Below are 25,630 nucleotides of genomic sequence, written 5' to 3'. Positions count from 1 at the left end.
ATGGTGGAAGGAAATGAATATCATTACCCTAGGTACATGTATGACTGCTCATGTGGTATGATGCTACATCGTGTGCAACCAGAGAAATGGAAAGTTGTGCTCCGTTTGGGTACAATGAACCGAAAAGCATTCTGCTGTCATGTAACACTAATTAGAACAAAAAAAATTTTTAAACAAATTTTAAAAAATTACTGAGAGAAGTAAAACACTACAAACAAAGAAATTTGGGGACTTCTGGTGTCCCTTCAAACAGCCCAGATCAGGTAGATAACTGATGGCTTTTTTAATTGAGAATAAATGATACTTTGAGACCCAGACTTTTAATGTTCTCATACACTTTAAATTTAAAAATAAATAAACTATAACATCTGCCAAAAATATATTCATGATGAGATTTTTGCCACTTCCTTTATTTCATATTATTAAATATGAAATTCTCATGATGGGAATTTCATATTTTGCTTATGAGACTTTTGCAGTTTTAACTGAACATCATGTTATTGATGTTTCCTGATGATAAAAAATAGAAGTTCAATGCACAGAAAGGAAACAATTCAGGAAACAATAAGAAGAAAAAACACTTTTACTATATAGAAACCACCTCTACAAATATGACCATATGTAAAACATATAGAAATATATATATGTAATAATTTCTATATATAATGCTATTTTACAATCTGTTTGTTGAAGATCCAAAAATAAATAATGGATATATTCCCATGCCCATTAATTTTATATATATTTTAACATTTTATAGATTTGCAGGAGTACATTCAAAGACTATATCATAATTTATTTAATTTTTAAGTATTTCAAATCAATGAAAAAGAAGGAGACTTTAAAATATTAAAAGAGTAACAATCCTACTTGGTAATCAAATCAGAAAAGGACAGAGCAGATCATACTTTAATGGACCACAAATCTTGTTTGAAAAAGGGACAGATATAAGTGGCTTTGCCTCAAATCCAAAAGAATGCATCTTTAATTATCCTAATATATATGCTACTTCAATGTGATCTGCTTACAAAAAACTGACTGAATCCACTTTTCTTGATTCTTGCTAGACAGACCAGACTTTTCAATGCAATGTGAAAGACTAAATTTCGAATTTTATTTAAATTCATTATATGGTAATGTTTGCATGCCGGTAACCTAGGGCAATTCGCAGTGAATGTTCTAAACAATTGTGTTTTACACTTTTCTTCTCGGTAGGCACTCAAACACAAAGTCAGACAATCCATCAACCCATTTTCTCAGACTTCTAAATCTTTCTCCTGGACATTTACATCATTACTTTCATTGCTTGTGAATTCAAGGAGTGCATACATCAACATACCCAAACCTGAAGTGACAGCAAAGATTTTGATTTAAATGGATTCCCTGTCCATTACCAGTTAAATTTCAAAGGACTTTCATTTGATGTAAATTTTGGCTGGGGCTAAGGATATCAAAGTCAGATCTACACAATGTTATCCCATTTAAGGACGTTAAATAGTAACAGTTATCTATAGACATTAGAATAATGACTAGCAACAAAATTCCATTCTAATAATCTTCTTCAAAACTATATTTGACAAGAACTAACAACCCTACTGCCCCTGTCCACCTACTCCCCAGGCAACCTCCCAAAATAGCCACGCCTGCAGTACTGCAGGAGAGAAAATGATACCCTAATCTTTAAACCCACTAGAAGAACATGTGAGCTGAGGCAGAGGGAAGAAGCCAGTCTTAGGGGGCTCTGTGGAGATGAGAGGGAAAGTAGAGGCTATAAGTAGAGACTCCAGCCTGGAGGGAGAGAGAGTACAATGGAGGCTCAAGACCAGAGCCCAAGGACTGGGCAGTGGAGGTGAACTGGAAGGATAACCTGGTGGTGGTCAAGGGGCTGAGGCTAGTAAAGCCAGGAGGAGGGTGCTGGGCTGTGAAGTCACGGCAGTGGACACTGACACACAGAAACCTTCAGGTCTCTGCAGCCTGGCTGTCATTTGAGACCCAGACACACTCCACACCCTCTGCCTCTCTTGGCTCAGAGAGGCACAGGCTGTGCTGGCAGGTGAGATGGTAACCTTCCCAACCTGGTGCTATCTTAGAAAGCTGATATCAAAAGACATACTTAACACATGTGAACGACTTAGTGAGCATTTATGCCCCAATACTTGTCAACCCTGTCCCAGCCCCATCTGGGTGTCTGTCCTGGAAATGGGAAGCAGAGCAACAGCTGCCGGGCATTTCTGTCCTCACCACTCCATCACCCAGAATCCCTAGACTTACCATGATCTTCCTGAGTCCACAGACCAAGGGGAGGGCTGCTAGGTGACAGAGTGCATCTGAATGACCATGTGTGAAAGACGCATAAGTGTGTTAATGACCTTGTAAGTGTGTGAGTGTGGGACCGCATAGGTGTATGTGAATTTGCACGTGTGAGCGTGCACAAGTAGTTGTACAGATGCATGTAATGATGACCTGTGAGTGTGTGAGGAGCTTTTGGATAGGTGAGTGAGCACATAAGTGTGTGCATGTGTGAGAAAGACTGCGTGCAAGCTGATGTTAGTGTATCCGTGTGCAGGGAATGTACACACACGTGTGCGCATGCCTGTTTGTATGCATTCCTTTATGTGCAGGTCTGAACCTGCTTAAAGTCAGTCATGTTAAAAAAGAAAGGACTGCATTAAGTTCCTGTCAGATTTTTAATATGCTAGTAATGTTACTGCTTGCTTTTTATTATAATGGATTAAAACATTCAATGATACGTTTATTATGCTTGGATGAAATGTGCACCCCCATAAGTGCTAACATGGCCTCTATAGGCTGCATGGCAAACATTTCAGGCACACTCTGCTGGCTCTGGGGCTGGACTCTGCCTTTTCTTAGCCATGTCATCTTAGCCCACTTCTCTGTCATCTATTTTTATATCTACGCAAAACAAATACTATTGGAAATAGGTTATAATGGGGCTGGGTTGTGACTCAGCAGTAGAGCACTCACCTAGCATGTGAGGGGCCCTGGGTTCAATCCTCAGCACCACATAAAAATAAATACATAAAATAAAGGTGTTGTGTCCAACTACAACTAAAAAATAAATATTAAAAAAAAAGAAATAGGTTTTAAGGGTTTTACGAGGAATGATTTAAATACTCATTTATGTTAAGTCTACAAACTTTTACAAATCTGTACTGGGTGTGATATTCCAATGAACTCAATAACTGAAATTAACAGCTGTGATTATAAAGCATGGCTAGTAAGATCACATATGCCACGGTTGCCCATGCCTACCACAGTTTCTAACCATTCTTAGCTGCTAAATATTCCTATAAAGTTGCTTGTCTTCTATAATTAACTCCTGCCTTGCCGTGTCCCCCCTGGTGCTTCTGTGAACCTCCAGGGCCATCCTTGCACTGTGATAAGCACCATGGTCCTGAGCTTTCTAGAGGAGGGGTTCCTCCTCATGTTCCTGTAGAAAAGATGGTAACAGGTTGTGAAAGGTGGAAATTAGCACAGGCACCAGTGAGTTTTCCCGCGTCTGAAATACACAACTGTCAGGGTAGCAAAAGCCAGCTCGACAATTAACCACACAGGTCTCTGGATTTATTGGCACCTGATGATCCATTTTACTTTCCAGATGCCCTAAACTATTGAATTTAATGACATAGTTTTGATATGATTATATCCATCTAAAATGATAGCAGCCTCCACATTATCTTTTGTAAATTGGTAGGTAACATGTACATAGAAACAACATAGTCTCATGTCTTATATCTAAATTTTATCATTTGAAATATGACATACAAAGCAAAAGTTCTATTTTTCTGATTTCTAATGTAAATACAATCCAATTCCTGTGGAAGAGATGAAAGGAAGAGAATAAACATTCATTTCACACATACATTTTAATCTGCTACCATAAGTTTAAATAGGCCACAATAAAGGAGTGAGACCATTCTTACCTATCTGAGATACCACACGAGTCTATCTGAAGGTCACTGAAATTCCCAAGGGATCCCTGCTGAACTGAAATCAGATCCACCATCTCATTGCTGATAGAAATAAGTCTCATACATCCTTGAAATCCACCAACGGGGCTTGTACATTTGGATCCAAAGCTTTTGTCAGGACAACCTGATGAAACCAAATCAGAGCATAACCAAGAAAGACACACTGTAATGAATCCAGAGTAAGGATCAGAGAATAGTAAGTTAAAAAAAAAATAAAATAAAAGACGTTTGTCTATGTTCTGCGTCCAAGGAGGCAAGCAAACTCACTGCAGTCATTGTTAGTTTGATATGAATTATAACTGTGATTTATACAGAGAATTTTTTCTTGATGTCCAGAGGATTCACAGGAAGACCCAGCACTGTCATAACTATGAACAAGTATACTAGCTCAATCCAAATTGTAGAAATATACATGTTAGCTCCAGAATCCTAAGCAAGCCAGCCAGCAGTATTAAATTATATATAACTTCGACATGGGAACTTAGTCTTTTAGACTGCAAAACTAAGAACATAAAGGATGAATATGTGTACTGTAGATAAAAAGAGATAAGTCGATAATGATGAAATGTTTCTCTATTTAACGTTAACTATCTGAAAAGGAGATATTCTGACCTGGAATAAAAGTACCAACTACTTATTTAATTAACTACTTTATTTTCCTATGTGTGTAAAAGCCATATTAACATGCATTTAAATAAATGCAAATGGTTCAATTTAAAAAATACTATTTGATTTTATTTATTCTTGACCTCATAAGAAACTGTTCCCCTTATACTGATTTTTTTCTAAGATTTAAGTTTGTTCTAATTATGGAAATAATAAAGAAATTTAAATTAATGATTATTGTCTGAGTTTAATGATGTTCTAAATGTTTACCCAAGTGAAATGAATAATTTTATGGTGAAATAAATAATATGATGAAGTGAAATAAATAATATTATGCTTATATATATTTTATTAATTTTTCTTTGCTATTATGGCTATCAACCACTATTACAATTTCAAAGAAAGAGAAATGAAGAACCAGTAACTTCTTAATTCCCATATAATCTGTGATAGTTCTCTACCTAGGAATGTCCATTAAAATGAAAGGTTTGACTGAGGATATTTTTCTTAGTGCTTTGTTTTTCCAACAAAATATATTTACAAAGGCTAGTATTATCATGTAATGCTATTATAGCAGGCATATTGAAATATTCTATTTTAACCCAAAATGGAGACTTTGAAGTTTCAAATTTAAAATATCAGAAACATGTAATCAAAGCTGTTGAAGTATTAATTTACTCTACATGGTAATAAACACATTTCGAGTATTTAAAAATCCTCTATACTATAGGATGGGGTTACCATAGTCTTGATATGCTTTCTAGATGAATTATTAACCAATTAAAAATGTCAGGATAAAAAACTGAAAGGATAATGGTTCTATAATATTTGGGGCAACTATCCTATGTCAGAAATATAAACAGCTCTACTAATCTCCTTTTCCCCGGGTGGTGTTTCCTGATACCTCTCAAACTATTTCAGAATAAAATAAATTGTGCCATATGCCCATAGGAAACAAAACTAAGCAAACTCAGATTCACAAGGAAAGGTCATGAAACCATGAAGCAGCACAAGGTCAGACCATGGGGCGCTTCATTTTCCCATTTACCATGTTCGATAAGCAAGCAATTCTTAGAACAAAGAACAAAGAACTGGCTCAACCAGTTAGTCTCAGTAGTCTCCAAGAGGCAGGCATGAGTTAATATAATGTTCTGCACTGAGCCCATTTGAGATGGAAGTTCTAAAATAGGAAGATTTCTGAAGAACACTTAATGCTGAATTAATGGATGGATCCATTACCAGAGGCAGTCAGCATGTTAAACACCTCTGAGGATGACAGATGAATTATCGCTGGATACCACTGTACCAGAAGTGAGATGTCGAATTCAACTTCATGGCAGTGTCACCTGGTCATTGAACGGATAACGCTTTCCTTATATAAGGGAGGAGGAATGTGAGAATTCGCAGTTTAGCATCCCCAGCTTGAGTTGCGTGGTATGTTATGCACAGCACAAAGATTCCATAGGGGAATTCACAGAAATTAGACACCCATCCGTCCTCCATCTGGAGAACCCAGATTTAAAATTAGTAATTTATAAATAATAAAAGTTGAGCACTGTGCACCGCAATGCAGTCTGACTTTCTGAAGAGCACTCGTTGGAGGGGAAAAAAGTCAAAAAGTACGGAGTCGTGGAGGAATGGTAAAAGTTTTGTGTGGCACACCTAGAGTGCTGCTGACTCAGGGGCAGTCAGTCCTCTTTCCCAATGTGACAGTCACTCTTGAGACTGGCAGAGAACAGAGATGGAGCCCAGTCTGCTGGAACAGCCTGACCCTTTGCAGCAGGCACCACAGCCAGGTTAGACTGACTGCATTCTGATAAGACAGCTGGAAATTTGCAGCTGAATTCAGGGAGAAGAAGGATTGATGAATTGATGGGAAGTGTCTCCCAGCATGTTTTTTTTTTTTTTTTTCTTGAAGATCAACTGACCGAAGAATCACCTACCTAAAAACCACTTTGCACCTTTAGATAAAACAGACCCTGGCAGTGAAAGGGACTCTTGACCACAAAAAGCAAAAGGTTTTCTATTGCAACTGACTGACACAGTTTGCCCAGGACTTCAGGGAAGGACGCAGGACTTTCAGCAAAAATGTGGAAAAGTTGGTCACCTCATGGCCAGTACCACCCACACAATCAGGGCCTCTGTGCTGGTCCTGCAATTTAGGGAATGCTGCCCTACCTTCTTAAAGGCATGACTTTGCTTATGGTCCTGGAGGCCTCCCAGGGAAAGGTGATGTGTCCACTTGGAACCCTCTCCTCTGAATGTCCCAGAATTCAGGGTTTCTGGCCCCCAAAACATTAAATGGACTTTCAGGAGAATGGACCTTCTTAACCAGGCTCTAAGCACAAGCCCTGGAAATTCTAGGGTAGCCTGGATTTTTCAGGGCATGTGTTCAAAAGGGTTGGAGTTGGGATTTTACAGTGGAAGTTTCCACAGTATATCTTTTAAGAACATCTTAATAGATGTAAAATTATAATGAACATGAATTTGGAAACAAATTCCAAATTCAGAAGAGTACTTTCCTGGGGAGATCAAAAGATATGCTCCTAGAGGGACAGACATTATTAATGATCTACTCTTTCTTAAGCAGAGGTATGCATGTGAAGATGCATACTTCAAAATGTTACTAGAATTCCTTAAAATGCATATGTGATTGAAGAAACTGAATGTGGGGTATACAGGAATCCTCTTCAGGTCATTGCAACTTTTTGATAAAACTATCCAAATATTTTTTAAATATAACACTGTAAAACATGAATCATAGTAAAAAGAAAAATTACAAAGTGCACGTGATATATTTCACTATAAAATATTACAGTATGAATAAAAGCTGCCACTAGAGAAAAAACTTGTAAACAAAATAGGCTAAATATTGCTAAATCTGAACATGAGGGATATAAACTTCTTTAAGAATAATGATTCTATTTTCATGATTTATAAACATTTTATCCCATCTTCTATTTTTTATTTTGTATCATTTAACAATATGTCTTTCTTCTTATCTCTTTTAGTACTTGTAAATCTTCTCCTTTGAAAGCTCTTATTTCAGCTGTTCTATACATCTCACTATCGATTAAAAGAATATGTTCCTATGGATTGCCATTAAATCAATCATACATTCTGAAATAACCTGGTTCAGAAATGAACAAATCTTAGTAAAGGAGACAATTGCATCTTTTAAGATTGTGGTCCAATGCTGCCTTTGTGGATTGTGTACAGGTTTTTAAATGTTTGTTCTTTTATTTGCTTTTAAGTTCTGATGACTTGATTCACGGGTTATGTACTCATTGTCAATTCTTACAAAATAATTTGTATTTCAGTGGTGAATAATGAAACCTCAGCTACTTCCCCCAAATTAAAAAATGAGTCAAACAGAAGGAACTATTCCAATGAAAGGTAAAAATACCAAAACAATGATAATATAAAAAACACCCCTTCCCTTGTCATAATTAGACCAAAGTTTTAACCACTAACAGTTTTAAAACTGCATTTCTGATGGCAAAGAACATTTTTCTAATTTCCCAGTAATAAAAATTCATTTACATTTCTCCAGTTTCTTTTTCCAAGCTTTTAATTCAAACATCCATGGAGCAGGTAAACACTTTGTGTGTTCTTGTCCTCTACGGAAGACGGCCTGGTGTTGAAGGCCAAGGTCCCAATTTCAACAAATGTATCAGTGCCCTATTGCTTAGCAAGGAGAAGAGGTTGCTATGGCTAATTAAGTGAAATCATTTGTCCATTGGCATCATATTGCCCTTCTGCATTGGGCAGTGGGAAAGCAATAAGGATGCTTAGAGACGCTAAGAGGTACATGATCAGGAAAATACTGCAATAAAATCAACCCATAAAGCCAGAAGAAAACATATAAGGGCCATTTAACATTAGGAAAACATAACAAGCTATGAAGGTAAGAACCGAAGAAGGTGGCCTACTTCAAATAAATCTCATCCTAGAAATTGTAAACAGCAGTAAGTCCACTTTGTAGCAATGTACTTCAGATTATAATTCGTCATCTTGATCCATTCATTCTAAAGAAAGTGAGAAATTATTCCTCAGTGTGAATGTTGGTTAAAAGCATGAAGGCTTCAGCAAGACACAAGAGTCAGAAATGCAAATACAGCCCAACTGCCCAGAAGGCCTCACCCCTTTTCTTACCTCCAAAATAATAGGTGCCCCCTGAATAAATCTGCTCAGGCCCAAGCAAAGGAGAAGCAGTGGTCACGTGGCCATCCACCACCACACTCAGGTGATTCCTTTTAGCAGATAAGGAGATGGAATGCCACTGTCCATCGTTCAATGCAGCACCTGGGGAAGGGGAACACAGGTGAAAGAGATGACTAAACAGAAGCACTACAGGAGGCTGGTTTTCAACAAGGACGCACACAGCACTGTAGCCACTGCAGTATTTACATCACTGTAGTCCCCTTTCTATTTCAAAGAAAGAAGAATGAAGAATCAGTAACTTCTTAATTGGTTTTAACCAATTCTTAATTGGTTAAAAAAAAAAAAGTCCCCCAGTGGATGCCTGAAACTCTATGGACACCTTGTGTTTTCCTAAACATACATACCTGTGATGAAGCTAAATTTATAAATTAAACACACCAAGAGATTAACAAAGTAACTAACCATAAGATACAATAACTACAGCAATATACTCAAAGTTATTTAAAAGCTATGAATTATTTATTTCTGGAATTTTCCATTTAATATTAGCAGACCATAGTTAACCCTAAGTAACTAAACTGCAGAAAGGAGACGTGTGGAAAAGCTAAATAATGATATCATAGTCATAAACAGGGAAGAAAAGGAGGAGGGGAAAGGGTGCTGAGTAGCGAGTCAGCATCCTTCACGTGTGAAGTGTGCATGGTCATCACCTTTCCGAGGGCCTCCATGACAGGAACACCACTCCCAGCACCAGACACCCCGAAAAGTTAGTCTGTCCATTATTTGGCATTGACTGATTTTCAACTTCCACCCATGTGATTCACCCCTGCGGGGAGGAGTTTAGGAAGCGTATACATGTTTCTACATCTTACCCAATAAAATGTTTTGCCTACTTTTTGTACTTTTATGGAAGCCACTTTTATGATATATGGTAGAGTTTTTGCAAACTATATGAGAAGCAAAGAATTTAAGTTATCCTATGGACATGTCCCCCCTGAGGTCCAAAAAGAAAACCCTCTGCCCTATTGGTTTAGCTCTCGTACTGTAAATCTTGGAAGTTTTGTAAATGTATTGGTGGGTTTTGCTGTTTGTATTGGCCCTCAGGCACAGGGCTCTGGTATTCCTCAGTGTAGAGAAGGCTGTGATGAGTCTTTTGGAGAAAATATGCATGCTAGATAAGCTTCATCCAGGCATGAGTTAGGATGCTGTTGACGGTGAGTTCACTGTTAACAGATCAACAACACACTGCATGCTAAATACAGTGTCTCTAAACAGAAACACACATTCAGGAAGGTTATACATTGATTGCTTCAGAGAAATTTTATGACCAGAGATTCACAGGAACTAAACCTTGTATTTCCCCTCAGAGTACTGGTTCAGTATTCCCTAAATCAGCATTCATGGAAACTTTATAGAACAGAACTATCACAAACAATGAGAATCAACTCTCTATAAATGTATATAAATATGTGTGTGCACGTCTATGCACACACATACACAATTCTAATTATATTAATTTTTATATAATGTTGCTATAATCAAAAGTCAAGGTGTTCTTATTGCTTCCCCAAACAATCCCCAGCCCTCAGGAGAGGCAGTCGCACTGACATGTCTCCACAGGATGGCACAGCCCTCCTCCTTACAGGGAACTACACACAAGGAGCTCTGTGGTTGAGTTCTGAGCAGAGGCTCAGAGCTAAGCATCTCTATTGTGGATTTACCAGTCAAGTTTACACCCACTGAATACTTAACTCGGTATAATTATGCAGATCAAATCACTAAACAAAAACACAAGCACTCTCTTAAACCCAAAGAGCTGCTTTTCTAATATTATATGCAATTTCCTTTCTGGTATCACATGGACCTCTTTTCTGATATTATATGCAATTTCTTTTATTCCACTTAGCTGGTTTCTACCACAGGCTTTCAGACTGAAAATGCATCCAAGTCCCCTTAATTGAATACACTTTTCTGCCCTGGATGTGCTGAATCTAATTCAGACCCTAGCTGGGACACAGAAGCCCCACATCACATCCAGGAAGACAAAGAAAAAAAATGTCAAGATCCAACTCTGGCTTGGTTTATGAAAGATGATGGCAAAGACTTGAAAGCTGATGTGGAGAATGTAGGTTAGGTACTTTTAGACACATTTCCTAAGAGTGGACTCTAAATAGACACTTAATAGAGTTATATAATCCTTGAGGGTATAAGTTTGGACTCAAATAAGTCAAACATTTCTGACTTGTCCTTCAGTGCTTCCCGTGGGAGGGTGCACATAGAGTGAAAATCCTGTGTACACTTTGCCCCAATGTACAGACACCTCCATCTCTGTCCCCACCTCTGTCCCCAGAGTGCCTCCATCTTGTTTCCAAAGCCCTGTGCACCTGACTCTACTTCTGTTATTTCATGTCACACCTTCCCCCTTGGACTTGGATGGTGCTTCTCAAACTACCTGTGGGGATATAAATTTTATTTTCCAATCTACTGCAGATTGATACTTTTATGAAATGTGATAAAAATGAATCATGAAAAAAATCTTAATGGTATGAAATGCAAAACTGCGAACCACATGCTTCAATGTTGTAGGCATCTATTCTTGTCATAACTGTTTCTAAAAGCTTAATTTCAATTTTTATATTTGTCTTGTCATGAATCAGTAACAAGTATTTCAGGGACCCAGTGCTGGTGTAGGGAATACATACTTTGTATTGAGGGGCTCTGGGCAATTGCTGCTAAGGCACACAACAGAATTAATCAAAGGCTTTGGGAGGTCTTCTGACTAACCTTGCTAATGCAGCAGCCAAGTTAGAACAAAAAGAAACCGTGACAAGCCACTCAGTAATTTTACACAGTTAAATGCTTCCCTCTGATCAGCTGGCAGGGTAGGAACTTGCGCTATGGTTGTGGAAGAAACTTCAGAAAACTGTCCTCCAGCATCATTTGTAATAGATATCATTTACCTGTGGAGGAGACTTATTACCTGTCAGTGGGATTTATTATGCGAATTAAATCATGAAGGGTCTCTTTAACTTATTGCAACTAATTCTACATAATTTTTAATCAGATTCTATTTTTCTTTGTAAGTATACGAATCCTTTCCACTTCAAGAGCAGATGAAAAGTGAGCCCTTTTAAGGGTCACACTACTGGGAATGGGGGGAAGGAGAAGGAGGAATCTTAGGATTTATAGTTTTTTTCTTCATTATGATATTATGTAACTAAACACTAATTCTATTTACTGTCGCCTTCACTCATACCTTCTGAGTGGGGGTAGGGAGCCTGTTGTTGGTATAGTAACAAAATAATGATAATGATGATGATAATTTTATTGAGCTATTATTCATAACAGGTATGGAATGCTTTCACTGAATCTTTGCAACTTTTACCCTCATTTTAAATATGGAGAAAATGAGGCTCAGGGAGGATAAACAGTTACCCGAGATAGTTTCCAGCTGGCGAATAGAGGAATAAACAGAAACTCAGCTGACTCCAAGATCCACATTCTTCTCTTCCTAAAAGCAGGTGGTCCCCTTATTTTTTTTTTTTTTTGATCATTTAACAATTAACACTGATAAAGAGAAAAGCAGTCCCTGCAAGCCTGGAGCTGGCCCAGAGTTATTGGAAAGGCCTTACTATGTAAGAAGCTGGCAGAGCCCTGCTTGGTGGTATCCTGTCAAACCTAAGCAACCTCTCAGGACACCCACATCAGACAAGGTCACTGGACAATGAAACGGGGGGAAGAAACCAATTCCACTTCATGACCTTGTGCAAGCACAGACAAAAGCAAGGCTTCTGTGCCAACACAAAAATACCACGCTCTCCCTCTTCTGGATGACAGGAATGACCAACAATTTTTTTTTTCCCAATTAAAATTTTAGCCTTATTTCTTTCCTCTATTCTTCTAGATGAGCTTTATGATGGTACCTGATCATAGAATTACCCCCACATCCTGACAGTCTTTAATCTACAGCATGTTTGCCTCCTTGAAACTTCTCCCAGGTCAATGAACACAACCCCAAATCCTACAAGAAATCATTCCAGACACCTTTGCATTGAGACAACCCTGGTGGCTCTTGGGGTGTGTGTTCCTCTAGTTGCAACAAGCAACAAGCCCGACTCCTTCAAACTCCAGGTATGTTTACAGTGGTCTTTGGCCAGAAAACACTGACAACTACAAATGGAAGAATGGGGTAATAAATGGAAGTGCTTGCAATTGTGGTGGTAGAAGAAGATAGGATGATGGACCCAAACCTTCCCCCACACACACCTCTCTCTTTTTCCCCATCCCCCTCTGGCTTAAATCACATAAACACACAAAATGCAGCAGGAGGGAAGAGTTTGTCTCTGCTCCCTCATATATAATCTCTGGTACTATCTTAAATTGCTAAAGAAACATTATGACAGCTCAGCCGCCATCACTCTCTCATATGACTGTAACTGGCATCCAGAGGATAAGATGTAGAAAGAAAAAATAAGCCTGCCATCGAGGGTAGGTTCTCGGTAAAGGTGCAAAAGGCAATTATATGGAGGCCATTACTCAAGGAGCAACCAAAGGGTTGTGCCTATTTCCAAATATATTTCAGTGCTCTGAAAGCACCAGAAATTCCCATATCTACTAACTGTAGTCACTAACCAGAATTAAGGATCCAGATCACTAGATAGCTCTTGTCAAGATGACAGGATGGAGGTCACGGGTAGCCATCACTTTAGTGGAAAGCAGGAGCTTAAGGGATGACAGGATTATAGTCAGCAGAGTAGGAGCAGGCTGGCAGTGAAAGGGAGGAAGGGGAATTTAAAAATGGCTTCTCCTGGGTGAGACAAACCCAGACTGCTACTCCACTGCCGGGGACTGGAAACACAAATGCCCAGCAAGTGAAAATCTGCCAACACCCTATACTTTGCAAGCCTGTTTCAGCCAGGCCCCGCCATGGGACCAAGCGGCCTCATTTTCACCATCAGGCAAAAGCTGCAGAGAAATGCTCCAGATCAGCAGGAATCTCAAATTTGACAACAAAGTCTTTTGTTTTAAATAGGAAAACAGAACTGCATTGTTCATGGGTCCTTGATGCCAAGTGAATGGATTTTGCTTTGACGTCTCTAGGCATGATGATGATATTTTGTGTCACAAGGGATTTTTAGAGTACTGCTTGTATGTTTCATGATTTAGATAATATAACATTTCAGAAATGATTCAGGCTGACATAATATTTTTGAAAAATTCCAAATGACAATTTGCAAAACTGTACCTCACAGAAAAATTTTAGCTTCAAATCTCAAACATTTGTACAATTCAGTTCTTTCTCCATATAATTTAATTTTTTTTTCATTGCAAAAGGTAAAAAGTTTGAGTTTTTGAAATTGAAATAGATTAGTAATTTAGATCTCTGATAGCTATGAAAAATTAAGCTACTCTTGCCTGGTGAGGTGGTACATACCAGTAATCCTAGCAACTCAAGTAGCTGAGGCAGGAGGATGGCAAGTTCAAAGTCAGCCTCAGCAACTTAGTAAAACCCTGTCTCAGAATAAAAAATAAAAATGATAGGGGGTGTAGCTCAGTGATAGAGTACCCCTGGGTTCAATCCCCAGTATCACATACACACATACACACACACACACACACACACACACACACACAAAATTAAGCTACCTTTATATAATGTAAAGACATTATAATATGATAGCAATCCATTAATAAGTGCATTTTTAGAGTCATTATATAACTGATTTAATTATCTTTGTACAGGTGAAGTCTTTCCCTATGATAGAACAAGCTGAGTCCCCACCCACCCAAGCACCATTTAAGTAGTTTATCAGTGCATGCAAAATGTACTTGCTTCACTGAAACTAGCAAAAGTTAATATTTTGAAAGCAACTGGACAGAGTTGGTAAGTGAAGGCTGACTTTTGTTATCTGAAGTGTAACAGTTTTCCTAACATTAGCAGCTATGGAAATAATCACATGAAGTCATAGGACATCATAATGGATTATATTGTATATGGATTTAAACATGCATTTAGAGATTTTTAAATCACTCAAGGTATTCCCTACAGATGTACACCTAGTAATTTACGAACTCTATATTCCTATAAAGTGGTTAGAAATGAGCTAGCTTCATGGGGCCAACTACAGTAGCATTGTACTGAAGCAGTTTAAGATGTTGAAAATTAAACTATGAATATAACCACTTCAGAGAACATCAAGTATATCACAATAAACTACACTTAATGGCAATCCTTACATTTTTAGACCCTTGTTTTATGGGCCTATTAATTATTAATATGACACTGATTAATTTATGTCCTTTATTCAAGACTGCAAATCTCCCACATTTTGAGGATTACATAGAGTCAAGCATAGCACCTCTTAAAATCATAATTAATAGTGAATTTCTAGCTCCAGCATTTAAATTGCAATGATAGATGAACAATAACACAAAGGTTATAAAGAATAGTCATTTGTGTATGTGTTTGTATATTTGTTTTCCTTATTAGTTTTCAAATGTATTTTAACTTCTTTTTCTCCCTTTCCAGTCAAATTCTATCAACTTTGGTCATAGTTAATATAGAGGAATAGTACACTGTCATTGGTAAATTGTTTTTTAAAGATCATCTATTAAATTAATGTAGCAGTTTACCTCAGTGCAACCTTCACTCTCTGGGCTTAGATGTTCTTCTACTTATGTAAAAAAAAAAATGGAGATATCTTCTTGAGAACTATATAATTTTAATGAAGAAACAAAAATATCTCTCATTCAAAGCACTGACCTACATTAACATTAATTTTCTAGACACTCATATATTCACCTTAATTATATTACTTCTAGTTATTGAAACAGGACCGTATTGCTTACATTGCTTACAAGTGAAGAGAATTCTAACTGGTGCCCAAGGGGAAAACTTTGCACAAATCTTTACATTTTGCCCCAAATCTATCCAAATCTTTACAAAGTGCAACAAGTAAATTTAGCTAAATACTTAAGTTTTGCATTTATATTATACACTGATATAAAGATATAGGTATAGATTCCAGAAAGATCTCTCCCAGTCTCCAAAAGACCAGATGAGATATTAGCCATGTTTGGCAAAGTCTAGTTTTTCTATAAATGACATCAATTAACTTATTGGTCTATTTCAAAGGGTTTCACATTATCCTCAAAACACATATTTCTCAGGATATTCTATAATTTGTCTGAAGTGGGAGAAAGAGTCACAGAAGGAAATTTCTATTCCCCCATCTCTAACATTTTGGTTAATAAGAACTGCGAATGTTGGAATGATATTTAAAAGGAAATTGGAATCAAGTTCCTCTAAGGAAGAGTACTGATAATCTTATTAACTCCAGTATTCATTTATTAAACAAATATTAATTTTTTGGTTATGCATAAAATTTGTGAAGAAGGAACCAAGAGATAATGAAATCTTCCAGATCCATATGCTTGGCCTGTGGGAGAACATTTATTACCTGCTGTGATGTCACTGGGTAATTTTCCCTGCCGGAGGAGATTCAGCTTAAGTTTTCCATCACTAAGCAAGAGAAGGAGACCCCCTGAAACCAGCTGGAGTTCACTGAAGAGCAGAAGTCCAGCCTTATTCCACGTTCGAAATTGAAAACTGGCTGAAATTTCCTCCTCTCTGGGAGAGGCCGGCAGAGCTAAGTAACTCCTGGAGCTCAGAAAAGTCAGGGGCACCCACTGTGGTTGTGAACAGGAAAATGACACATTTCCCTGAGGACGAAGTAGAAGAACAATCTTTCAGCATGTTTTACATATTCCATTAGTAATAGAATTTGAAATAAGCATGAAGACTGCTTATCAATTGTATATTATCCTCAATTTAAACCAACAAACTGCCCACACCATGAAAATCCAGGTCCTAGCCATATACTTTAAGGTTTTTCAAACATTTTCTCTGGTCTTATCCCCATTTCTCAAATTTAATATAGATTTGAAAAGTCCCTGAAACTAACTTTACTTAGAAAATACATGTTGGAAGGAAAACGTTCAGTCTTGGTTAAATAAAATCGTTAAACTATATTGATTCTGTTAAGAGTGAATTAACTTCCATTTGTAAAGATCTATCACGTTCCCATGAACAAAATAACAAAAGCTAAAGAGCAAACAATGCTAACTTTTACGCTAAACCATAATGTAAATGCAGTTATAAGACAATCAAACTCAGGGAAAATGGAAAATGTTATCCACTGGACTTGGTCTCAGGCTTCAATTAACCTGCAAGCAACACACCCTCTTGCCAGTAAAAAGTGGGGTTTCCTTACATGAGCATTTTCTGAAAAATTAAGCTTTGAATGAAACATATATTTATTTTTTATTTCTCCTTTAAATTATTTTCTCTTTTATTAAAAACAACTACTTTAAAATCTTAGTTGAATGTTAAGATCCTATAAACACCACCAATTCACAATTATGAATAAAATAATCCAATTAGGAATAAAATAATTTTTCAGTAATATTCTTGTAACGTGCTTTGGGATTTGCTGATGCAACATGAGCTTCAGTTTACAGATACTAAATTTTAAACAATGCAAGAACTTACGTGTTATCAAATGGGTAAAGCTGAAAACCGTTCCTCCCCTACACACACACAATTTCTTTCCTTCCCTGTCTGCTCCTGGGTAAAACATGCTGAAAAAGGTGGCTTGGGTGATATTTGACAGTTAACAGTAAAACACCAGCCATTTGACTCCAAGGATTTTTTTCTGTGATCATGCATATGAAGGATGAGAACAGAAATGCTGGTTTATCCCACTCTCCCTGTTCTCTTCCACCAAGTACTACCTCCTCCTCCCAAAGGCTGGCACCAAGTGAGCAACTCCAGCCCAGCTCACCCTCAGTGCTTGGCTGGGGACCTACCAAATTAGTGGCTACCCAGAGACCCCTCTTCAGAAAGCCTCCCCACAGGCTGAAAATGCTCTACAAAGTCCAACATGTCTGCATACAGTATGGCTGGAGGCAGAATTAGTGGCTTCTGTGATCTTTTACCTTCCCCTGCCAGGACTTCAACTTCCAAGCTCCTCTGACTTGCTAAGATCCAAGTTCTAAGATAGATCCTTGGGTTCATAATACTCACTCTTGTGCTGCTTCCCTGACTAATCCCTGACCAACAGTTAGATTTAAATTCTGCTACTGGTCCACTGAATTAGAACATAATACAGCCTGAGCAATAGTACTATTTGCAAAGACTGGTTGATGCAATGTTGCAAAAGCCACATGTTGTTGTTGTTGTTGTTTAATCTGTATGGATAACTATGGAAAAATACAAGCTTTTCCAATGTCTCTCTAATATACATGGCTGTTATCTGATTTCAGAAACTCCCTATGCTCATCTACTGAGTTGGTCAAGGAGAATCCTATTGAGGCAATTGCAGAGCAAAAGAAATTATTCTCCTAGGAGCAATAAGATCACAACTAAATCAAAATATTCACTGTTAAAAAAACTGCTTTACTTCACATAAAAATAAAAATTATGTGTTGTGAATTACAATTCCTTTAAATAGAATTAATACTTTATATTTATATTGCCAGAGAAGAAAATTAAATAAAAGCAATCTTGGAAATATTGCATTGACTGGGAACCTACAATGAAGTAATTTTATTGCAGAAAAGACTTTCTGTTTACTCATTCCTTCATGAAGACTCTTACCGTGGTGATGATCTGTGGTTTTTGTTGCTTGGCCAAACCAATGATGTCAACTCCATTATAATAGAGATTTTCTAAACATCCATGAAAATTTTTATATTGGAATGACACTGATTTTTCAGGTGCTGGAATCCCTCCAAAGCTGATCTTAGAAAGAAAAATGGCATCAATAATATTGTTTAGTGATTTATGATAATCTGCTTAAATGATTATGATTAGCAACTATAGCTGTAAGGCCGAGGTACAGATCAAGTTTTCATCATCCTGCATCAAAAAATATTCAGATACAGATTTTAAAGCAAATTTATATGAATTCAGTCCTTATTCACACTAGAGCTTGATTATTCCAACAAATTGTTAATCACACCTGGTTTTGATATTTATCACTTGATGAGGAAAATCATATCTTTATATCCATCATAAAACTTGATCTGTTAATAATGTTACTAATTGTAACATTTTATTTTGTATACATTTCTAGCACACATTGATATTTGTGTATTTGAATCAATTGTTAATGAGTTAATCAATCTTTTTGTTGTTTTAATCTTTTGGATATACCCCCATCACCCCATAAATCTATACTTTGCTTAGGAGTAGCCTAAATCATAAAGAAATCATACAACACATATTTGCTTTTGGTAATGAGATCTCATCATGTGGGAAATTTCCTACCTATGCAGAGTATTTCAGGGTGAAAAGGGTGATTCTGCACCCTGATAATAAATTAACACACTGCAGGGAATATGCAGCCTCCAGTACCCAAGCCCACCATTGAGTTAGGCCACTGTGGGAAGTATTTCACCAGCCAGGTGGATGTACTACACAGGTGGATTCACTATAGCACATTTTCTGTTGGGAAGCTAAATGACACATCGATAATAAAATCTGTATTAATTGAAATGTAACCATCACACCTCATAATCAAGATCCAGGTAATTGAATTCTCCCTGTGCATGGAAACGATGCCTATGCTCATCCACTGTAAAGTTGACCTGTTTGCCCAAACGCTGGATGAGCACAGAATGCCAATGCTGGTCATCCAGCAGGCTGCCCAGGGTGAGATTGATTGGCGCATGAGTGGAGGGCAGTTTAGCATCACCTTTGAAGAGGGAGAGACAACATATCATTATTCACAGTTAAAAGGAAAAAAAAAAGTTTCCTTTTTGTGGCCCAGCATCTCTCACAATAATTGTAATGTCCTTACTGCGTCCCATCCCAGAGACTAGTGTGGATTTACCTGAAGTTTGAGTACAACAGTCTCCCAACCTTGTAATTTCTTCCACCGCTAATTCTTTTTATTATTATTACTCATTGCATGCTCATTTTCTATGTAAATTTTATCTTTGCTACAACCTCATTATTTTTACTACTGCAATATTTTTCAATGACCCATCCCTTTCTTTTATGGTGCTAGAAAATAGTTATGAAATTCTATCTAGGGCTATGGAAAAAAAATCACTCAGCAAGGATCTTATGCAATTTACAAAATGTGAACCATTTTAACATGATAGGGTAATAACTGGCAGATAGATAAGTCCTTGAATTGGAAAATAACGCACCTTAAATGTTTTTTAAAAAATAAGCCATAAAAGCATAAGGTTACTTAAGAAATAAGTAAATGATCAAATCTTCAAGCACAGCGCCAAACGTTTTACCTGAATTAATAAGTAAAAAGAGTTTTCCTCTTCTTAACTCCAGTGTGATATGGTCTCCACTTGGCCCTGCCCGGTGGAGTAGAATCCCATCACTCTGCATGGTTTTAAATTTCAAAGAAATAATATCTTTTATTGGGCTCAGGGACTTTTGATCAAATTGGTAGAGAAGGGAACTTTTTCCATCAAGATCAACCACCTCTGATCCTAGAGACAAGGATATTAAAAGTCATGAATAAATATATAAATAAGGATAAATATGCCCTCCATTGAAGCTATTTAAGTGTATGTGTGTGTGTACATGTGTGTAATAATTATGACAATTGAATGCCTAATTCCTTCTTGAAACCCAGGATTGATTCCATTTTAGTCTTCACTGCTTCCAAAATTCATGGGGTAAAAATACATTTTAAACGTATACCTAATTTTCTCTTTAAAATGAAAATCTGGAAAAAAAAGGTTATGCTCAACATACATAAAATCACTTTGCATTTTCACAATCAGTATTTTTAACAATGCTTTTGAAGTGTTGAAATTAGATGGGTTTTCTGGCTCTAGAAAAAAGTGATTTTGATATCTCAAAATGGTTTTATCCATGTACTATATAAAAAAGGATCCTCACAGAAATAAGCATACACTCTACACTTCCACCACTTCAACTGCATATTAAACTGACCTTTGTATTTTTTATACATATTTTTCATGACCAAGTGAAAGTATTTAAGAGCAATGCTATTTTCTGCCTTCTCAAGAGTGTCGTTGGAAAGACATTAACTTAATGATATTGTGAGGTTTATTCTGCCGCATTTGTGTTATAACTGTGACACTGACATGTTATTTCAGCTTTCTGACAATGTCTTACCAACTCATTGTCAAGATCACTCTTTCTCAATCCATCTGAAAAAAGATGTCATGTTATACTGGTAACTTAACAGCACATCTGTCAGAATCGGTTGCCCCCTGAACAAGAGACGTAAAAAAGAACCCATAATACTCAGAGATCTAGCATTGTTTTCTACATTTCATAAGTAAAAGATTTTTTTTAAATGCAATTACCCTTGAGAGTACATTTATGTAATAAATGAAGACATTAGAGAAGCCCAATAAAATATGAAGCTATTTTTCAACTGGTAAGCTGACTTTTTCCAGTCAACAAAATGACATTACAGCTTACTCATCTTGTTCTATTTGACAAAATTATGACAGCTACTCTTAGGCCCCAATATGCATTTTATTCTGATTATCCATCATATTTTATAAACCATTCATAAGTACCACCACCCTCAAATATTTTTTCCACTGCTTTATGCTGCTATCTTCTGAAAATTCAGGTTTGATTTTTTTTTCACTTCTTGCTAATGTGCTTATAAAGAATTCATTCACCAAGCACACATGAATAAACATTGCATTCTTTAGAAAGAATAATGTTAACAGAACAATTATTCCTTGTTATATAGCTGGATGAATGTTCATGGTAAAAACATAATTCTGTGTCAAATACAAATAATGTGCTCCACAATTATTAGATTACAATAAATTAAGAAAATTTTCAATAAGACAGACTTTAAGTGCTCACACATTTGGAGAGATGCAGTTATTTCTGAGTTAATGTATTGCTTAAAGGCAACCATCATAGTCATGATTTTATTTTAGATAAAGACTGTTTGTGGAATTAGCTACTGAGAGATTTTTTTCCCCATAAAAAGTTTAGCCTATGTTACTTTAGTCGACTATTTCTTTTTTTTCTCTCTCTTTTTTCACTATGGTTATTATTATGTTATAATGGTCCTATCCATCTTCCGAGGCATCTGAAGCTTTTGTGCCTGGATATTTTCATCAGCAAAATAAGGTAGCGAAAAGCATTTCAGGCAATGGATGCCTAAGGCAATGGTGCTCGGCTTCCTCTCTTAAACTGAAGTCACTGGACATGTTCTTGCTTTCCACTCCACAAGTGCATGAGTGTACAACTGGATAAATTCCTTCATTGAAAAATATTTACACCAGCATGTTTGAGGCACTATAAAGAGGCTGGGATAAAAGAGTACTGGACACCACCATGGATTCTGACCTCAGCAGCTTATACTCAGGGAAGATGGAAAATATTTAGCAAATGAACAAGGTCAGTTCACAGAACCACTGTGGATTGTAACTAGCGTTAAAATTAAGAAGACTGGGGCCACCTGTTAAGGTAAGGAGAAAAGTCTTTTTCAGGCTCAGGTCTAGAAACCTGAGGCTAAGGAGGACAATCTACCTTGTCCTCCCACTACTAGATGACTTTTGAAACACTTGATTTTTCAGAGGCCTAGACCTTCTCCCAACACAGTCCCATTCACTAGCATGAAAGAACACTTGGAAGATTGCTGAAACCATAGACAGACAGGCTCAGAAGAAGGAATGAAATCGACTTCATTCAACAAAGAGGCTTGAAAGGGAAGGAAAGAAGTACAGAAGTAGGGAATTTGAAACATGGCTACAATCACATCACAGATTTCACATGCATGTAAACAATGCCCTTCAGGGAAAAAAGCTTATTTGCAATTGAGAGCATGGGTGCATTTGCAATGCAGGAAAAAGTCAAGTAGCATACATGTAATAGATGGATATGATTCTTATAAAAAAGATTCAGGATGATTCTTAACAGCATTACTTGAGACAAAACCGTCACTCATAACAGTTCACTTTTTAAAGTATCTCATTTAGGAAAAAGTCATTTATACACTCATACATCTGGTATGTAAAAATATAATTTTAAAGCATCATCCCAAAATACTAACTTGTGATACAGAAAGTACATGATGTAGAAATCCAGAACTACCTGTAAAAATCTCTTAAGAAAAAAATTACTCTTTTGATCTTTGCAGAGAGCATTTGAATTCTATATGTCATCAGTACCTAACTCTCCAAACTGCTGTCAGGAGAGATAGATGTATTATCTTGAAAGTGATCTTACCACCATTAAGAAAAAATCAGAAAAAACTAGAAATAAAGGAACAAATCTGCTTCTTACCAATGTTAAACTGGAGCATTTTTAACAAACCAGTGTAAAGATTCTTTAACTTTACATGAATTAGTAGCTTTCTGATTTTATAATTTATTATTGATTAAGGATAGATTCTATAAAGTTACACATTCATTTGTAGATTTTTTTCCCAGTAGAAATGCAAATGATTTCTATCTGCCAGAAAAAAAAATCCTCAGAGGTTATGATTGGACATTAGTCACTTAAGTATTTACCTATTAATATTATTCCAACATTCTTTCTAGGATTCCTAAGTATTCCTGAGTATGTACTCATACTCTTAATTTTTTAAACTAGAATTAACCTTCTTCTGATTCCTTCATTAGAGAATCAAAAGCATCTGTGATATGCATTTATTCTATATTTGAAGGATGGTTGGTTTCACACTTTCAGAAATTTTACTTTACCATGAGTCATTGAGAAAGCACATTTGGACATTCATTGGCCAGGAAAGCAACATTTGAAGTCATGGCTATCACTGGTACCATTCTAAGGAAATTTATTTTCTATTCCACAAAGATTTTCAGATTTAAGAATTCAAGAATTCTTGAACTGCCAAAGCAATTTCTCACAAGGGAATTTCAAGGTGATTCATCATTTTAAATTTAAACACCTATACAAGATCTAATATGAATATGTAGAATTAATAAGATTAATCTAACTCAAGTTTTATTTGTTTAGAAACACTAATCATCAAAAATAATATTTATATTTCAACCTGCAGTCAATGGCTATCATATTTATTCCTATCTTTTGTCAAATACCTTTGAGGAAAAACATCTTTGGAGTTGTATAAATAGGAAAAGTAGATGAATCAACTAAGTTAAAGAAATTTATAAGAATAAAAGTCCTGCAGTACAAAGATGCAGAAGAAGACTTCTTACCTGATTGAAGGGAAGAATAATTTTTCTTATTGTCAATTTGTTCATTAGCATGCTTTTTAACTGAGATCATATTTATAATAATTGGATTATTACCAAGATTAATAATGTGACTTTCATGCACTGCTCATCATGGGGAGCGTACAACTCTTATTTCCTAGTAACAGGTTGCAAATTATTGTGATATAGCCACCTCTTTTTAGCCCAGCCCCTTTTTAATTAAGCCTTTTATAACAGTGTATATTGCCACTTTGCCTAATAGTGTAGCCAGTCTATATGAGTTTAAATCATTGCTCCATCTTGGACAACTGTATGAGAAATGTTGTCACTTCAAAACCACAAATTTTATTAACATAATTCTGGAATTCAGAAGACCTAAAATCAAGGTATTGGCACAACTGCTTCCCTTTTGGAATCTAAGAATTAATCATCCTTTTCGATGCCTTTTCTAACTTCTAGAGATCACCTGCATGCTTTGGCTCATGGCCTCTTCCTCCAGGTGTTAGACCAGTTTTGTGGCATCTTCAAATCTCTTTCATTCACATTCTCTTTCTCATTTCTGTATTCACAGTCACATGTCCCTCTCTGACTGACCCACTCACCTCCCTCTCAAAAGGACCCTTGTGATTGCATTGGGTCCACCTGAATATACCAGAATACTCTCTCCACTGTAAGAACCTTCACTTAATTAAATTTGCTAACGGCCTCTTCCACGTAAGATAACATTTGTATTTCTTCTTCTTTGAAGTGCCTATTCAGTTCCTTTGCCCATTTATTGATTGGGTTATTCGTTTTTTGGGGCTAAGTTTTTTGAGTTAGTTGTATATCCTAGAGATTAATGCTCTGAGGGGCAGGTGGTAAAGATTTTCTCTCATCATTCTGTAGGTTATCTGTTTGTGTTCTTGATTGTTTCTTTTGCTATGAAGAAGCTTTTTAGTTTGATGTCATCCCATTTATTGATTCTTGATTTTACTTCTTGTGCTTGAGGAGTTTTATTGAGGAAGTCTGTTCCTGAGTCGATAAGATGGAGAGTTGGGTCTACTTTTTCTTTCAGTATGCATGGGGTCTCTGGTCTAATACTAAGGTCCTTGATCCATTTTGAGTTTTGTACAGGGTGAGATATAGGGGTTCAATTTCAATCTACTACGTATGGATTTCCAGTTTTCCCAGCACCATTTGTTGAAGAGGCTGTCTTTTCTCCAATATATGTTTATGGCGCCTTGTTCTAGTATGAGATAACTGTATTTATGTGGGTATGTTTCTGTGTCTTCTGTTCTGTTCCATTGGTCTTCAATTGTATTTTTGTGCAAATACCACACCATTTTTGTTACTGTTGCTCTGTAGTATTGTGATGCCTCCTGTTTCATGTTTCTCACTGGGGATTGCTTTGGCTATTCTGGGCCTCTTATTTTTCCAAAGAATTTCATGACTGCTTTTTCTATGAAGAACATCATTGGAATTTTAATGGCAAATGCATTAAATTTGTATAGTGCTTTGGGGAGTATGGTCATTTTGACAATATTCATTCTGCCTATCCAAGAACAAGGGAGATCTTTCCATTTTCTAAAGTCTTCTCTAATTTCTTTCTTTAGTGTTCTGTAGTTTTCATTGTAGAGGACTTTCACCTTTCCACAACCACAACCATGAGATCAAAAGTG

At 36.6% G+C, this 25,630-nt stretch overlaps 1 protein-coding gene across 6 annotated transcripts in view; it reads right to left on the bottom strand.

Moving 5' to 3' along the window:
* Positions 1-25,630, bottom strand: part of Cntnap4 (contactin associated protein family member 4) — a 237,004-nt gene that overhangs the window by 73,013 nt on the left and 138,361 nt on the right. For 4 of the 6 annotated variants that reach the window (XM_076837934.2, XM_076837938.2, XM_076837940.2 and 1 more), the window contains exons 5-10: positions 20,076-20,279; positions 19,335-19,519; positions 18,421-18,564; positions 16,223-16,484; positions 8,754-8,903; positions 3,945-4,116 (exon numbers count right to left, since the gene is read on the bottom strand). In XM_076837934.2, coding sequence (XP_076694049.2) covers positions 3,945-4,116; positions 8,754-8,903; positions 16,223-16,484; positions 18,421-18,564; positions 19,335-19,519; positions 20,076-20,279 — 1,117 coding nt within the window. The remainder of the gene's footprint in view (positions 1-3,944; positions 4,117-8,753; positions 8,904-16,222; positions 16,485-18,420; positions 18,565-19,334; positions 19,520-20,075; positions 20,280-25,630) is intronic. The other 2 variants (XM_076837939.2, XM_076837937.2) reach the window with 2 other exon arrangements.

The sequence above is a fragment of the Callospermophilus lateralis genome, chromosome 18 (assembly GCF_048772815.1).
Source record: "Callospermophilus lateralis isolate mCalLat2 chromosome 18, mCalLat2.hap1, whole genome shotgun sequence".
Lineage (NCBI taxonomy): Eukaryota > Metazoa > Chordata > Mammalia > Rodentia > Sciuridae > Callospermophilus > Callospermophilus lateralis.
The sequence above is the reverse complement of the archived record's forward strand: the minus strand, read 5'-3'. Positions and strand labels throughout refer to the sequence as shown.